Source organism: Dermacentor andersoni, chromosome 1 (assembly GCF_023375885.2).
Source record: "Dermacentor andersoni chromosome 1, qqDerAnde1_hic_scaffold, whole genome shotgun sequence".
NCBI lineage: Eukaryota > Metazoa > Arthropoda > Arachnida > Ixodida > Ixodidae > Dermacentor > Dermacentor andersoni.
This window is the reverse complement of record NC_092814.1, coordinates 34,097,776-34,115,866: the sequence shown is the minus strand read 5'-3', so window position 1 is coordinate 34,115,866 and position 18,091 is coordinate 34,097,776. Positions and strand designations below refer to the sequence as shown.

Sequence of the window (18,091 nt, the reverse complement as noted above, 5' to 3'; positions counted from 1 at the left end):
GCCAGGATTCCTCGTGCTCAGCAGACCTCGTGCTCAGCAGCCCCACACCACAGCCACTGAGCAACCACAGCGGATGCACCCGACAACAGGCTAATATGTTTTGCATGTGTTCTACCTGGCCACATCGCGCAATTTTGCCTTCACCGTGCAACATCCTACCGCCGTAGCTTCGATCCTGATCCATATGTTTCACTATGCCGGTCATCCTCTGCATCTTGGAACCCCGGCCAGATGTCTTTATACTCGGACCACTGCCCTCTTGTTGACCGCCATCCGCCATCGTCTCGACGCCGCTCACTTTTGCCAGTGCATCGTCGGCCCTCTACACTGGAACAGGAAAACGAATTGGCGCAGTTCCAGAGGCAGGAACTGCATCACCCATGAAAATACCAAGGCCTCTCCCTTCTCTGACTAATGTTATTGACGCCTATGTGGACGACATAGCTGCACTCACCCTCGTCGACAGTGGTGCTGCAGTTTCAGTTATTAGTGCCAAACTTTGCCGTTTGCTCAGAAAAGTTACAACGCCACTTTTAAACGTATCATTTCTAACTGCCGGCGCAGACCGCATCACGCCTGCGGCTGCGTGTATTGCTTGCTTTGTGATTAAGGGCCTCCTCTACATCGTCGAATTTTTGGTGCTGGATTCTTGTTCCCACGATCTTATTTTTGGCTGTTCTCGGGCTGAAGTGGAATTTCAAACGCTCTACGACGCCCCACTTCTTGACGCTCGTGAAGCTGAAGATAAAGTATTTGTTGCCAAAGGCGTTGCAATTCCACCGCACACCTCTGCTCTTGCTACGGTGTCATGCAAAGTTGTTGCTGATGCAAGTGTACTGTTTACATCATCTGCCATTTTCATTTGTTGCAAATGTTCCCCGCTGCCTTTCACTCTTCTACAAGTTCATGCCGGTGTTGGCAGACTGCTCATCTCCAACCAATTGTCATGTCCCCTTACTTTGCTTCGTGGGAACTGTGTTGGCCACGTCCAATGTGTTGACCCTGCTGCCATCATTGACATGCCAACTCATTCCATCACCACTCACGAGGCTTCTGAAGTGACCTATAACCTCGCGCAAGAGCCAACTTCACCTGATGTTCTTAATAGCTCCATCACCGACATGTTGACTGTTTCCCAACGCGTCCAGCTTCTATGCCTTCTCAACAAGTTCCGTTATTTTTTCGACTACCAGTATGTTTCCTTCGGTCACACGTCAACTGCCTGTTACTGCCTCGACATGGGTACCAGTGTGCCACTGCGACAAAGACTATATATTGTGTGTCCACGACAGAGAGCCGTGTTATTGATGACCAGTAGCTGATATGCTCAAGCATGGCATCATCCAGCATTCAGATAGCCCCTGGGCATCCCCAGTTCTTGTTTTAAAAGGGATGGATCTATTTGGTCCTATGCCAATTACGATAGTCTTAAAAAAACAACTTGTAAAGATGTTTATCCTCTACCGAGAATTGACAATGCCCTTGACTGCCTCCAAGGCACAGAGTTCTTCTCTTATATCGACTTAAGCAGTGGCTACTGGCAAGTCCCCATGGCACCATATGATTAACCTAAAATGGCCTTTGAACGGCCTATATGAATTTTGTGTCATGCCTTTCAGACTTTGCAATGCCCCCACAACATTTGAGCGCATGATGGACAACCTTTTGCATGGCCTCAAGTGGAAAACGTGCATCTGCTACTTAGACGATGTGGTTACCTTTTTGCCCAATTTTTCCCATCGATCTCTGCAGGCTAGAAGTGTTACAGTGCCTCACTGACACCGGCCTTCAGCTCAACCTGAATAAAGGCTGCTTTGGTGCACGTCAGCTCACCATCCTTGGCCATGCGGTATCTAAAGACGGTATCCTTCCCGACGACGCCGAGCTCCGTTCAGTCGCTGATTTTTCCTAAACTTCCTCCATAAAAGAACTTCGTGGCTAACTTGGCCTCTGTTCGTCCTTTGCCACTCCATTCGGAATTTTGCGTCCATCACTGCTCCCTTGAATCAGCGTTTACAGAGTGACCAAAACAATTACACCCGGTCACCCGCTTGTGACGATGCCTTCCAAGAGTTGCATCATCTACTAACCTAGACGTCAATACTGTGTACAACCGATGCCAGCGGTGTTGGACTCAGCACTGTGCTCGTGCAGCGCAAATCAGGATTCGACAAGTATGTCGTTGCATATACAAGCTGCACCCTCACCAAATAATTATTCAGTTACGGATAAGGAACGTTTGGCCATAGTGTGGGCACTTGGTTAAGTTAGACCGTACCTCTATGGTCATCCCTTTGACGTAATTACAGACCACCTTGCACTTTGTCGGCTGTCCATGTTGAAGGATCCTTCAGGCCAATTAGCTTGCTGGGCTTTGTGGTTGGTTGCAAGGTTTCGACATGCGCGTTGTCTACAGGTCTGGCCACAGCCACACGAATGCCGAAGTGCTTTCTTGTTTGCCCATGTCAACCAAAAGCGCTGCTTTCCTGTCTGCCATAGACAAAGCACTTTCATTCCCAGCAGGCTGCTACATGACTTTGGAGTGTTAGATATGGGGCTGTTTCCTGAGCCTACTTCGAGTTCCCCAGACCACATCGAATCGCACCACTGCTAAGTAAGGAATGCAGAAGCAGATGCCACATTCCTGAGGCATGGCTCGTGCAAACAAGTTGGCGAACCCCACTTCGTACGCCGCCGGTGGAGCTATTCAATGCTTGACTCTTCCAGAAAGCGAGGGGATAGCCCGGCACTGTTGCAAGTAAAGTGGTTCCAGAAGCAAGAAGGCTGTAATGCGCCGTGACAACCTGACGGCTGTAATGCGCCGTGACAACCTAGCAGCGTCGCCCCCGTCCGCCTTTGAAGAGGGCAGTTGCAAGCCAGCGAGGCAAGACCGCAGGGAGAAGTAAGACACCGTGAAATTCTGCCCACCTTAGTTCGCCGTCGCCCCCACCTGGCTATTGTGACGGCGAGTTGTGAGTCAGCAAGGCAAGACCGCAGGGGGACCAAGCGGCGACTCTCTTCACCGGGTGTGACTCCATTGCATGGGCGCCTACCATTGGCCGAGGGTGACGACACCCGGGCGGGCTCGCCGATTGGCCGAGAATGGCGTCACCTGAGCGGGCTCTCCCATTGGCCGAACGTGACGTGTCTGATCGACACCGAAGGGCTTAAAAGACGCAGACCGGGAGCAGCAGAAGAGCATTCCTAGAGGATTCCCAGAGCATCCCTTGATTCATCTCTCTCGAACTTCTTGCGACGGGCCGCAGCGTCCGAGTTGCTGCCGGCCCGTAATGACTCTACGACTGTTAGCTGACGCTCACTGTAAATAATGTAAATAAACCTCCCAAGTTTTTCATCCCGAAGTCCTCCTCAACTCCTACAACAGGCACCAGCGGTGGGATTTCCTCCAACTCCTACAACTGGCGCCAGCGGTGGGATCGCCTCCAAATGCATCAACTGGTGGCAGCGCTACGGATCAACCTTCTTCGAGAGAAATCCTGAGGAACCCGGAACAGCGAAAAAGAGCCTTCGTCCAAAGGAGTCGCGAGGAACCGGGAAGAGCGAAGAAGAGAGAGCCTTCGTCGAAATAGGTCCGAAGAAACTGGGAGTAGCGAAGAAGAGCGAGCCTTCGACCCAGCTAGTCCTGAGGATCCGGGAACAGCGGACCAATGAACCAGATGGCAGGGTGCTGCAACCGTAAGTGAGCGCGTGGTTTTTTTCCTTTTGATTCACCATACTCAAATGTTGTGTGTTCATTCTGATAGTTCTGGGAATCGGGAATTTGTTGCATTGTGTGTTTGCACAAATTAATTAAGGAAAACAGTTCTAACCACCAGTCGGGGCAGCTGCCATGGATCTTCGAAGGTTGACGAGGTTAGACTTGTTGTTGGTGTGCGACGACTTGGGAGTTGAGGCGGACGAACAGATGAAAACGCCAGCTATCATAAAGGCGATTGAAGATAGTGGCAATGATGATAAAAGCATTGAGCTTGCTTGGGAGGTGATACAAGAACCACGGGAGCGTGAGCGTCGTGAACGTGTGCGTGAGCGTCGTGAACGTAAGAGTGAGCGTAAGCGTCAAGAACGCGAGAATGAACGGAAGCGTGAGCTTCAAGAACTTACTCTTAGGTGTGAGCGTCACGAACGTCAGAATGAACGCGAACGTGAGTATCAGGGACGTAAGCGTGAGCGTGAGCAAAAGTATGAGAGAGCGAAGGCAGCATTGTTAAAAGAGATACAGTATTGTGATCAGTTAATGGCACAGAGACAATGGCTGTCTGAAAATTCTGTAGGCAGTACAGAGCACAAGAATGATGAAGTGTCTAGCGGATTTTCGCCAAAAGCCGACGAGAAGAGCAGTGCCTGTGAGATTGGCTGCACATTCATAAATGAAGGGAAAAGGCTAGCTGCTAACGATGCCTTAGTGGCAACAGAGGCCGTTAAAGGCCGCAGGGAGAGCGACGAGGTGCTGTGCCAACAGATGACTGTAGAGACAGCTAGGCCAGCTGCGAACAAATTGGCACAGTTACCACGCGTGTGCGTCGCTTGTAATGTTAGCGAGGTTGCTGGCGAAGAAAAGGGTACTTTTGACCCGATAGACACGAGCACCCATGACAGGTCAGATCTGCATGCTGAAGTGAAGTGCCAGCTGGACGATGCAGTTGAGGGTAACTCTCAGGATTGCGAGCTCCGTAGCTCAAGGGAATACAACTGCATTGTTCAGGGATCGGTGCAGCTCTCCGCCAGTCTAGCTAGCCTAGATAGGGATGATTCAGTTGTTAATCATTCGGACTGTGGGCGTGAGACAGCGATCGATACCAACGGGCTGTGTGTTGATGCTCAGCGTGAGCTGGGCAATGCAGCAGAGGGCAGTTCGCAAGAGTGCGAGTTGCATAACTCGAGTAAAGCCTGCTGCATTGTTCAAGAGTCGGTTGAGCTGTCCGCCAGTCGAGGCAAAGATAGAGTCGATTTAAATGATAATCACTCGGACTGTGCGGGTAAGAGACCGATCCGGGCCGATGAGATGTGTAACGGCCAGCACGAGGCGCCAGAAGGCGACATGAAAGGGAATGCCAAGAGAAAGTGCCGCAGAAAGAAGCGCCCTAAAGATAGGAATGCGGTGACTAATGTAGCGCCGCCCAAGACGGCGAGAGACCCAAAAGGGCAGGGCGCGAGGAGAAGAAAGGTGCGGTCGTCACTGACGATGTTGACGCATCCTAAACGTTCGAGCCACCGGTCAAAGGGGGACCGCGAAGCATGTTCTGCACGGACGCGGACAAAGGGCACGGGGCAGTTAAATTCCTCGTCATTCCGTCGTTCTCTTCGAAGCTCAGCGTGCAGTACGAAGAAGCGCAAGGTGGCAAGACGAGACCAGGTGGGGAGTAGCGACGCGGTCAATCGAGTTCGTGTTGAAAGCGGGGCGCCAGGACGCAAACTGACAGGGGACTTTAACGTCTTGGGGGAGCTGATAGTGAGTCAGCCCTTTTGTTGTTCCTCGGCAGCCAGAATAGCTTTCAAACCGCGACCACCTCGGGTACGGCTCAAAGTACGAGTCAGAGGTAAACGTTTGAAAAGAGAGGCCATGAGAGCTTCCGTAGAAGGAAAACGTGTTGTTTTGTTTTATTTTTGAACATTTGCAAATTTTTGCGATTTGAGACTAAGAATTTCTTTCAATATGTAAAAGTATGAGCTTTGTTTGTGTTTTGTTAGAGAAGCTCGAGATTTGAAAGACGCGTTTTTTTGTAAACATGTAGTATCGCGAGGTGTTCATTAATAAGTAGATAGGCTTTCTTTTTTTTGTGTGTGAGTAACCTGAGTGTCAAGGTTATCGGTGAGAGGCCTATCCTAACGCGCATGTGTTTTAGTTAACCTCCTTTTTTTTTTATAAGCGTTTTTTTATTTTCTAAGGTTAACTGCGTAGTTTTCAGTGAGTGCATGATTTGCACTGAGAAGCGTTCTTAGTTCCTTTAGCGCGTGTCCTGTGTGGACGGAAGGAAGCAGATTTATGACTGGGTTGCTCGTGTGTGTTGAGGGCAGCCGTGTTCTGACTTCTTTAGTGAGCGTGTAGAACTAGTAAATAGAAGACGCATTTTTTAAAGGGTTATGCGGAGTGAGTAAGTTACGCAAATTAAGTTCTCGTTTAAGGTACGTGTCCTGTATGGACTAGAGAAAGAAACGTGAGTAAGCGTAATAAAAGGTTTGCCTACGACGCAAGTACGCGTTCTGATTAGTGACCACAAGGCTAGCGCGCTTGTGATTACGTACTTGTGAAGTTGACCAGACTGTTCAGTGGCACCAATACGTGCGATAAGTACGCCACTGCGATAGGTTGAAAACATGCTGTTCGTGTAGTTAGGCCACTTAAGTTATGTTCGGCTGTTTTCACTGTTTGTTTGCAACGGCAACGACCCATTGTTTTGCTACAACAATGACACTCTGGTCCTGTCGGCATTCGGAGAGAAATGGATAGCGGTTTGGAAAGGTGGTTGGAACTGCTTTGTCAAAATTGGGGAAATATAAGATCAGGGTTCATTTTGACTCAGTAATAGCCTGGCGAGTCAGGGGTGAAGAGCCTGCGCTTACACGTGGTGCAGCGCTGTGTTGTTTTGTTTGTTTGACGTATGTTCTCCAGGGCCCAGGATCCCGAAGGTTGTCAAACGAGGCTCGACACCAGTACCCTGCAGGTTCTTTCAGCGTTCCTCATGGCCAGCGAATCGAGTTCACCGGCCATTCCGAACTTCCGGGGCGAGGACGAGCTGTTAGATATGGGGCCGTTTCCTGAGCCTACTTTGAGTTCCCCAGACCACATCGAATCACACCACTGCTAAGTAAGGAATGCAGAAGCAGATGCCACATTCCTGAGGCATGGCACGTGCAAACAAGTTGGCGGACCCCACTTCGTACGCCGCCGGTGGAGCTATTCAATACTTGACTCTTCCAGAAAGCGAGGGGATAGCCCGGCACTGTTGCAAGTAAAGTGGGTCCAGAAGCAAGACGGCTGTAATGCGCCGTGACAACCTAGCAGCGTCGCCCCCGTCCGCCTTTGAAGAGGGCAGTTACAAGCCAGCGAGGTAAGACCGCAGGGAGAAGTAAGACACCGTGAAATTCTGCCCGCCTTAGTTCGCCGTCGCCCCCACCTGGCTATTGTGACGGCGAGTTGTGAGTCAGCAAGGCAAGACTGCAGGGGGACCAAGCGGCGACTCTCTTCACCGGGTGTGACTCCATCGCACGGGCGCCTACCATTGGCCGAGGGTGACGACACCCGGGCAGGCTCGCCGATTGGCCGAGAATGGCGTCACCTGAGCAGGCTCTCCCATTGGCCGAACGTGACGTGTCTGATCGACACCGAAGGGCTTAAAAGACGCAGACCAGGAGCAGCAGAAGAGCATTCCTAGAGGATTCCCAGAGCATCCCTTGATTCATCTCTCTCGAACTTCTTGCGACGGGCCGCAGCGTCCGAGTTGATGCCGGCCCGTAATGACTCTACGACTGTTAGTCGACGCTCACTGTAAATAATGTAAATAAACCTCCCAAGTGTTCCATCCCGAAGTCCTCCTCAACTCCTACAGGAGCAACACAAGGATGCCTGGATTTGCGCACTTATCTGCTTCCTTTGAAACCCGTCGACTCTTCTTCCTCTGTCTCGAACTTTGTGCCGTCAAGCTTCTCAATTTGAAATGTGGGACGGCCTTCTCTATCACCGGAACTACCTCTCTTACGGCAACAAGTGGTTGCTGGTCGTACCTTGACATCTCCGTGGTGCAATATGTTCTGTATGCCATGCTGACCCACAGTGTGTACACGTGGGTGTTTTCAAAACGTACACCCGGCTTCACTCCAGATTTTATTGGTGTAGCATGTACACCTTTGTGTGCAAGTACATTCAATCGCACCTTCAGTGTCAACACCGTAAGGTTCCTGCTCAGCATGTCTCTGGTCCACTCCAGCCAATCCCAGTCCCTGCCAGGCCTTTTGATCGCAATGGCATTGACCTGTATGGACCCCTTCTGAGCACGGCTTCCAGAAACCACTGGACAGCCGTCGCCATTGACCACTTGATGCGATACGTGGAAACAGGCACTCTGCCTGCAGCCACAGCTCGTGATATAGTGTCCTTCCTCCTGAAAAGCTTTATTCTCCGTCACGGTGTACCTCGCGAACTTCTGAGCAATAGAGGGCGTGTGTTCCTCTCCAAAGTTGTAAATGCGCTCCTTGCTGAATGTCGCATCGTTCATCACGTCAAACCAACTAATGGTTTGACCAAAAGGTTTAACCGCACCCTTGGCGACGTCCCCTCTGATCACACTGATTGGGAGCTTACTTTGCCGTTCATGACATATGCCTACAACACTGCACCACACTAGCTTTTCTCCATTCTTCCTCTTGTATTGCCGCTAACCTTCGACTACACTCGACACCATTCTTCTGTACTGACACAACTCATCCGAATGTACGCCCATCTCTGAAGCTGCCCGCTATGCCGAAGAATGCCGTCAGCTAACCCGTTTCTTTACAGTTGTCAACCAATGGCAACAAAAATCTCGACGTGATGGCCACCCACATTGTCGTTTTCTCCCAGCCTCAGTTATGCAGCTTTGGGTTCCAGCTGTTCCTGCTGGCCTCTCATCCAAGCTTGTCTCCAAATATCAAGGATCCTACCGTGCTGTAGCCCAGACATCGCCTGTGAACTATATCATCGAGCCAGTCATGCCACCTACGAGCCAACGCTGTCGTGATCATGAAACCTTCCACGTACAGTGCCTAATGCCATATTGCGACCCACGATACTATATTCACCATGAGTCATGAGGATGGCTCATGGTGGGGGGCAACTGCAGTGAAGAAGAATGCTCTGCGCTGCAGCCACATCACCAGTTCTCCAGAGAGGCACGAGCTCAAGATTGCCTGAGCTCCTCTGGTTGAAACACTGCCAACGCTGCCTGTTGCTCTTGTGTCCTGTCCTTTGCTTGCTTTAGATTACAATCAATTGGAATGCCAATGTCATTCATCACACACTTTGGGAATGAATATCTCGAAAGTGGTGTCATGCTAAGAGTTCATTCCATGCAGATATGCCCCGAGAACTCACTGGCTACAATTCATCAATTGAAATACCCGCCATAATGTAACTAGTGAAAAACTTAATTAGTGAAATGTTGTTAGTTGATTATGCATTTAGACTTTTCGTGCAACTAACTGCCTCTTTGAGTAAATACAGCTGAAGGACTAGAATTGTACCATCTGCCACAAGCAATTTTTAAAAGTTCTACATAGTCTAAAAAAAAGGGGGGGAGGATAAAAAACAAGGAAGCAACTTGTTTGTCTTTATTTTTGATCCAGGATCACAGCCCTATCCTCTGGCATTTGAATGTATTTTGCGAGCAATTTTTGTCATCAGTGATGATACAGACAAAAGCCTCACACAAAGTATTAGAACAAATTTTTCTTAAATGAGTGGCAATAACATGCTTAAACAATTAATATATGCTGCTGCAAGCATCTGGCTTTTGTTACAGCAGGATTTTTTTACTAATCGCTTCTGGTTTAATTTGAAAAACAATAATAGCCAACCTTCTTAGCCATTTAACCCCAAATCCTGAGCTTTACTCGTCATTGGAGGTTGTACCAATATCGCCAATGACGAGTCGCACTCGTTCAACCTGATGTTGTGCTGCTTCCGCTGCCAAACACGAGTTACGGTCGGCATTGAGGGAAAGCTGCCCTCAAAGCAGCTTTCCCTCATAACCAGAATTAAAACCAGAAACCAATCAAGTAATATATTTTCAGAGTCAGAATGACACAGAAGATATTATGAACACATAATGAATTTGGTAAATTTAGTATATTCTGGAATTATTTCGCAATTAAAGGGTTAAGGACAGACACTGGGTGTGAGGAGGGTATGAGGTCCCTTTCAAAGGTGTTTTCTTCCACTATTAGGGTGCTTATAACATCTAACAGTACTGTAGTGCATTGATGTCACTGTGACTAGATCTTTAACAATTCTCTATGACAACTTTCATGCCACAATGCAGTATCTCGAGATGAAGGGCGTACACCTCATGAGAGCCCAGCGGAGAAAAGCGGAAAAAAGAATAAGAAGCCACAAGACTGCAAGCAGACCAAGAAAAGAGCATGGCCCCATGCATGCCTGAAGCCAGTCATATAAAGACACAAAAGATGCACCAAGCAAGATGCACAAGAGAGAAGACATCTGCCCAAGAGGCTCACAGAGCAGCAGCCTTTTGGTCTGCAGGAGGCATACATTGTCAAATGAGAAAATGTGAACTGTCCATTTAACTGTCAATACTACAAGCCGTGTAGGTGTGAAATCAATTTTCCAATACGTTTTACAATGCTTCTAAAAACAGTCAAATAGCACAGTCACCTGCTCAAATTCATAAAGGGGAGCAGCCAAAGTTACATCTGCTTGTACATTCTTATGTGGTTAACAAAAAAGTCACCTACGAGACTACACATTCAAGTCAGCATATCTATGGTAATGTCTGAATTTGCTTCAATCTGCACCTTTATTATCAACAGTTTATTCCGCAGTACATTCAATACCTTTAGTGAAAAAGCCTGCTAGTTCTATCAAAGAAGAAATGAGAGTTCATGATACTGCATTAAATCAAGAAGGCTTAGTTTTGTATGTCAAGTAGGCCCTCTCTAACCAAGAACTTAAGAACAAAGTCAAGAACTTAAGTGTATTGAACTTCAGTGTTCAATAGAGAGAACTCCACAGATTTTTGTCGAGCTCAAAAATCTGATGCCCCAGCATTTGTGACATCACTGTCACCCATACCAGTTTAGTATAGTTGAAGTGTCTAATGCTTAACATAAATGTGTACGAAAAAAAACTGTTTATAGATAAAAATTACTTATCTGATGATATATAGTCAGAAGCATTCAACAAAACCGCTTTTCTCCATAGACTACAATACGATTTTTCTAGGTCAATTTCAATGTTGAAATTACAGGCTGTACTGTTTTCTCACAGTAATGTAACAGCATTACTTTTTCTATGTACATAAACGCTAAGTTGTTTCTTAGCTTCTCAACATGATATTGTAATAGACCTTACTTATGCTGGCAGTACACTTCAGACTGCATGTTTCCATCATCTTAAGGCCTAGAAGGCTTGAAAATGGCTTTGCACTCTGTTCCATAGACACAACTGACTTGAACTGTCTTGATGGCCACTGGTGCCATCAACAGCGGTAGTTCCATCAACAGTGGTAGGTACAGATGACAGGCATTAACATGCGCAGGGTTTTTTTTTTTTCCTTCCAAATGACATGGATGGTAACAATAAAGCTAATGTCCCCACCACAGTGCTGTAATGCTGAATTCAAACAGGACAATGAATTGGAATTCCATTAACAGATCTGCCATCACATGATAGCTGGGTCACCACAGTGCACGTCCTGCACCTTGTCAGTTCTATGTTTCACAATCTGACACGGATCGATAAGCTGCGTGGCATTTCAGCTCAGGCCTTTACCAGGCAACTTGTGTTAGCTTAGTGTGATATGCAGGGTGTCTACTAAGCTGACATTTCCAAATTCCCTGAGTTTTCCGGGTTTTCCCTGAATGCCTTTGCAAAATTCGCTGAGTGACACAGAACTCTGTTTTGTGTCAAAACAGGCTGACACCATGTCGCCCGATGCTGTCACTCTCTAGTAAGCATATTAAAGAATAAAAAAAAAACTTAATTCAGTTTCAATAGTGAAGAGTAGTGTTTATTTTATTAAAAAAGAAAACAGAAGGGAGGCATTAGTAAAATGCAGAGCGAATAAAATATATTTGAAAAAGTGGCAAAGCCCATTGCAAATACGAAAAAGATGGTAAAGCCCATTGCAAATCGAGTTGAACATATTCAGATACAAATAAAAGAAGATGCATACAGAAGCAAATATTTTTAAATATCAGCCATTTCTATCAACCGACAGCAAGCTCATTGGTATGGGGACAGAACTTTGTCACAAGTACAATTCTCTCTCTGCAGCTGGAAAGTCAACCTCAACTGTCCTGACATACTCTCAGCCCGTGCACAATGCCTCAGTGTTGCATTTCACTGCTTTAAAGAGTTTATTTTGGTTTGGATGAGGGACACCTGCATCTTGGCATCAGCCAACACTTTGTTTTTTGAGCTTAAGCTCCTTTAAAGAAGCAGCGGTACACTTTCTTTCCCATTCATTCCTCAATGCGTCGGTTCTTTCTGTTCTCGTCCTCCTTCCACCATGCGTTCACCCCATGGAGCATTTGAAGCATCCTTTTGCTCAGTTGCACAGTCAATGCCCGAAAAAAAATGAAGCATGTTTTTCACTGCCCTTAAGGGCTCAAATCGCCACAGGCACGTCCGACAAAGCTCTAAAAGTGACAGGAGATGGCAGGTGCACGTGTGTATAATTAAGGAATACGTACTGTGTTCCGTGCCAATTGGCCCTTCCCACGCTTGTTAAGCTTCACGGCAATACTTCGCGTATGCTTCACCGCTTAACATTGCTGTGTTGAGGCGGAGCTGACTTTCGGGAACCGGCATTATGCAATGCGCCGGAGTCGGTGCCATTACTGACAGTGGCTAATTCTTTCAATGAAAAACACGGCACCGAATGGCAAAAAGCTTAATAGCGAACGTCGAAGCAGCTCGGCCTAGCGTTGCCGCGGTGGTGGCTACGGGTGCCAGTGAATATGCGCGCGAGAGCGCCGGTTCGAGGCGGCGAGATAATCAAACTGGCAGCGGTGGTGGTTTTGATTAATGCCATTTCCAACCTGCAGTCACGGCAAAAAGTCCAGAAAATTGTATGGCAAAGGGTTCTTGCGTTCGAAATTTCAGACGTTCTTATACGTTGACTCTATGGAGTACGTGGTGGTGCCGTGAAGCCGTCCTAATTATCGGACATGTCCCAAAAGTTGGGTGTCTGGAAAATCGGTTGTTGACTGTCCACTGGCAACTCCTCCAGCCGACGGCGCGGCGTCAAAGACGATTCGTTACGATTCATCTCTGTTACTCGAGCCAGTATTCGCGCAACTTTCATTTCCTTTCAACAAAATTACCGCTAATTTTCCCAGATATAAGCACAAATTACCTGAGTTTTCCCTGAGTATTTCCAGACTATGCAAAATCCCTGAGAAATCCTGGTTTTCCCGGTTGGTAGACACCCTGGATATGTGCTTATTTTATCAACAAGAACAAATTCCTTAGTGCTCAAATACTTGTCAAGTAGATGTCACTACAGGAGCTTGTTCTCAAGTTCCTCTTGCAGCACTGTGTGCTTTCCCATGAGAGACAAAAAATTCGCATATAATTGCATTTTGCCAATAAACAAGACATAGAGATTCCACAGCAATGTTCCCACAATGTGAATTGGATGTCTCTAAAGGGATACAGAGGCAAATTATCACGTGACAGCTCACTCTCTAACCAAGTTGAGATTTTGTCCCCCTGTGTGAATCCAGGTTTGCAAAAAGAAAATAAACAAGTGCATTAAGAATAAACTGAACTAGACCAAATTAAGGCAATCATACATCAACTTTAAAGTATGTTTCAGCATTACAAGGTGTACACGTGGCCAATCAATGTAAGATGTTTGGAACTTCCAATACACTATTGCATAAATCAAGCAAAAATATTTACTTGCTCTGAGAAAAGCAATGAGCCTAACATAGGCATTTTATCTAATCATCCATTAGAACATCCCAGCTTCAATGTTTCAGTGGAAACTGCCAAGGTTATGAAGGATGATGTAGCAAATCAATCCAAACAGATCACAGCTTAAAACACTGTGAGGCATTCTCCACATGTGGTTCCCATTCACTCTGCTCTGGGATCAAGCAAATTACAAGTGGCCAAGATTATGAACCACAGGTGCCACTATTGTCTTTCCTTTCAACAACACAGCTGCCAGAGAGTGACACAAGCTGCTGCTTGGTGTACCCTTGCAGATTACAAGTGCAGGGACTTGAGGCAAGGTACGATAGCAAGGAGGGAGAGGTGTGGCTGTGGAGTAGAAGCCACAAGAAGTGTACAGACTATACAAGGCGCCGAGAGGTCCTCCCCGTGCCCGAGTGTCAGAGCTGAGCCAGTGACACACGCGCCGGCACCGGACTGCACCCTGAAGCGAGCCAGCTGTGAGCTGCCATGTCATGGAACTAGACACTGCACAACACTCACCTGGAGCTGGTGTGGGCAGGGCTGCAGTACCTAAGGAGTCGCCACTGGCCCCGCCCACCTGCGAAGTCGGTGACCGCCGCTGGTCCACATTGGCATTCTGCAAACACGCAAAGACAGTAGTCAATAAACATGGGCTATAACTACTGCTTAAAAGGTGCATTACCCTTCACTAACTGGTTGTAACGATTTCATGACATGAAAGTTCAGAACTCCTGAATTCAAATGCAATTTTTAACCAAGAGAAAAAGTAGGATTCTGGCCTCATGCTTAGTTATCCAAGAAAAAGATGTCCACGCATCACCATCTCTGACTTAAAGAAAAATGCTGTGCCCACAGAGCTTCCAACGAGGTTCAGAAAGCTGCAAACATTCAGATGCACAAACTGCAGTCGTCCCCTCTGTAATAGCTGTTCTATAGGCTGCTTCAATGTATGTCCAGTGAGAAAACATGTGGACATAAGCTCATTCTTTTGCACCAGACAGTGAATTTTTTTTTTTTGTGTGTGTGTGACAGGCCCACAAATATCACCTCAAGGTATGAAATGGAGTGAAACCAATTATAGAACCCCCCCCCCCCCCCCCTCCCTATTCTAATTTTACATAAAAACCCTTTCAAGAACAATACAAAAGTCTTTCAAGACATCAAGGGTCTTCTTAAATATTGTTTAATGGACATATGGAACTGTTGAAGAAACGTTCCCCCTGCAGTAATTTTGCAAGAGCTGCAGCAGTCGTCAAGTAAAAAGTGCTTGAAGCAATAAAGGTGCCCTGTGCTCACAATCGTCTTACTAATTGCTTATCATCACACAATGTACCTCATAGCTACATGCTTTCAAAAGACAACTCAGTCGACAGCACTCCAGCGTTCTCATATTCAAAGGTTTTACATATTCTGCCTGTGCCAATATTGCTGCCTCCAGTGGGGCTTCTCAAGACCTAAAGTTTTTCATTTCATTTCATTTATTTTTCCCTTAAAGGCCCGAAGGCATTACATAAGGGGGGAGCAAAATCAAGGTCAATTTTTAGAACAATAACAAAAAAAGAGTATGTAACAGTTAAATGTTCTTGTCACGCGTATACAATGCAAAGTAAAATTCACGGGATTGAAACACGAGAAAAAACGAAAAATATAGATATATATATGAAACACTCAATTAATACACGAGAAAAATACAGTGAAAAAGGCATCACACGGGAAACAAGTAAAAATAAAAAGTAATCAGCTGTTCAGAGTGCCGAATTGAAGAACCTTTTGCCCTCATGAAAAATGGTCATTTAGTTTATCCCGGAATGATTTGCGGTTAGTGCATGATGCGATGGTATTTGGCAGGCCATTCCATAGTGCTATCGGGTCCGGAAAAAATGATGACTTTAAAGCTAAGGTGCGACAGTTGATGCGTGCGATGCTATGGTCATGGCTTAGGCGGCTAGACGTCCTGTGCGGGGGTTGCAGCTTTTCGTGTCTCGTGTGTGGGTGATGGTAGAAATGATGAAGAAGAGACAGACCCTTGATTCACAATACTAATGCTAACATCACCGAGTGCAACCAGAGGCCAGCACCATCATCAAAGTGTTGCGGCTTGAGATGGTGTTCGGGCCAAGAATCCACCAAGCCCATCGACGAGTGCGTCCAGTAGTAGGAATGAAGGAAAAAGGGTTTATTTTACATTATTTACAATGGCTCCAGAAACGGAAGCCCACTCCATGCGTGAGTATCATCAGCCTCTCGCTCTCTGCTCGAAAGGACTCTGCTTTTAATGCCGTCATCTTCCCTAGGCACCTAGACTAGGGAATCTTATGACTATAGCCCGGCCAATCGCAATCGCATTGTTCCGATGCACTGCACCTTTGATGGTGCCAAATATGCCTCGCATATTTAGCAAATTTAGCACATTTAGCATGTTTAGCAAATTTAGCAAGCACGGCACAATCTGGGAATCCGAGGTCAGCACCATTCTCCGGTAGCCGTCGACTTGGGCCCCTTTCAACCATTAGTTCAGCTTGTCAGGTACAGGTAGAGGGGCCTTTTGTGGACCCGTCAGCAATCGGTGTCAACGCTGCATTGACTTCTGGATAGGCACTAAGGGATGGGTGGAGTTGTCTCGTGGCAAACATCTAATTAATGCTCTTGGCCGTGTTGAGACGAAACAAAAGTAAGAGCATTGACACACATGTTTTTATTACATGTGAAACAAAAAAGTGCTCACTAAGCCTTTTTCTGAATAAACCATCACCAGCCACCACAAACATGATAGCTCAATATTAAAAAGATGCTGATTAGGACTGACTTGACTTGAATTGCATAAACCTCATAGTCACATACACAAATAAAATCCAGAAGTTTAGCAATGAAGGCTAAATTCAAGGATTTGTAAGCACTTCGTTAAGTTTAAGGGCTCTCAAGGCTTTCAAAATGCCTGTTTTCAAATTCAAGGATATTCAAGGACCACTGACACTGCAGAAACAGTAAGAAGCAAGGGCAGCATGATATCAGTAGGCTTATACAAATTGTGCGCACTGATCAATGGGGTTTTACGTCCCAAGGCAGCACAAGGAAGAGCTGTGTAGGCATTTGTCTTACTGGGCAGCAGTGATATAGTTAAGTAGATTCGTACAGCCAGCTTTAGTAACAAATCCTGGCAAAAAATGTTTCGCACAATGCTTCTTGCTGGACACAACTATTTTGCTTGACCCACTACAACCTTTTTTGCTCAATAGGCATGCTGTTCACTCCTTATGCTGGTAGTGTCTGACTACTTTTTTTAAACATGATTCACAATTTTTGTTACAAGACAAACAAAATTTCTTGATATGGTGCATGCACATTGTGCCCATTCACTGACCGCAGGAACTAATGCAGTCTAACACAATTTTCAAGCACTGAATAAACCTCACAGTTTGCCATCTTGCCTCCTTTCCTTCTTCCTTCTCCCCCCCACCCTCCAAAAAGAAAAAAAAAATGAAGTTCACAACAAAGAAAATAAAAGGGGCGACACTTTCTTCTTTCTTTTATCTGCACTGTCTTGTAACAGAGCACCGGCTGTTAAAAATTCTTACAAACAGGGTGTGTCACGTAACTTGAACCAAGGATTTAAAAAAAGTGGTTAACCGCAATTGAATGAAACCAACGACACATGGTTTGCTGCCATGTGGTGCTCCTTAAGATATGTTTTATATTGGGCTTAATTAATTAATTAACTAAGATCAATTATGCAACATTTTTATTATTTCCTTTAGGGCCAAGTGCGTTTCGTTACGTTGTGGAGGGTATTTCAAAGTGACCGATCTAATTTTTTGTGGCAATGTACATGTTGCGTAGCGATTTTTTCCGGCGTTTAAAGAAAGCCTGCAAAATGTAAAATAAAACTACATGACTGCGCTCGTGAGCTATCATAATGCAATGCGCTTAACCATGCGTCGAGCCTATCGCTTATCACGGGGACCGGGAAAGGAAAGGAAGGAAAGCAAGTTATCAGGGAAAGGAAGCACCGTGCTTCCTTTCCGTGCGCCACCGTCAAAGATGCTGACGCAGTGCAAAGCCCATGCCTAGAGCAGTGGGCGCTCGCTTCGCCATGGTCTGCACACACAGTTCTTTCGCACGAGGCACGGTTGAGAGCACTGCAATACCTTAGCGCATGAGTGCAGTCATGTGGTTTTATTTCATATTTCACGGGCTTTCTTTAAACACCAAGAAATATTACCACGCAGCATGTGCGCTGCCAAAAAAATTGCATTGGTCGTTTTCGAATGCCCTCTACGACGTAACGAAAAGCACTTGGCCCTAAAGTAAATATTAAGACATTTGCATAATTTATCTTAGTTAATTAACTGATTAAGTGCAATATAAAAAATACCCTAAGCAGCGCCACATGACAGCAAACCATATGTCATTGGTTTCATTCAGTTGCAGTTAACC

General features: G+C 46.3%; 1 protein-coding gene across 5 annotated transcripts in view; it reads right to left on the bottom strand.

Annotated features, from left to right (window-relative positions):
* The window catches only part of LOC126545780 (SOSS complex subunit B2), a 94,435-nt gene that overhangs the window by 52,892 nt on the left and 23,452 nt on the right, over nt 1–18,091 (bottom strand). For all 5 annotated transcript variants that reach the window (XM_055061300.1, XM_055061301.1, XM_055061302.2 and 2 more), the window contains exon 6: nt 14,177–14,273. In XM_055061300.1, coding sequence (XP_054917275.1) covers nt 14,177–14,273 — 97 coding nt within the window. The remainder of the gene's footprint in view (nt 1–14,176; nt 14,274–18,091) is intronic.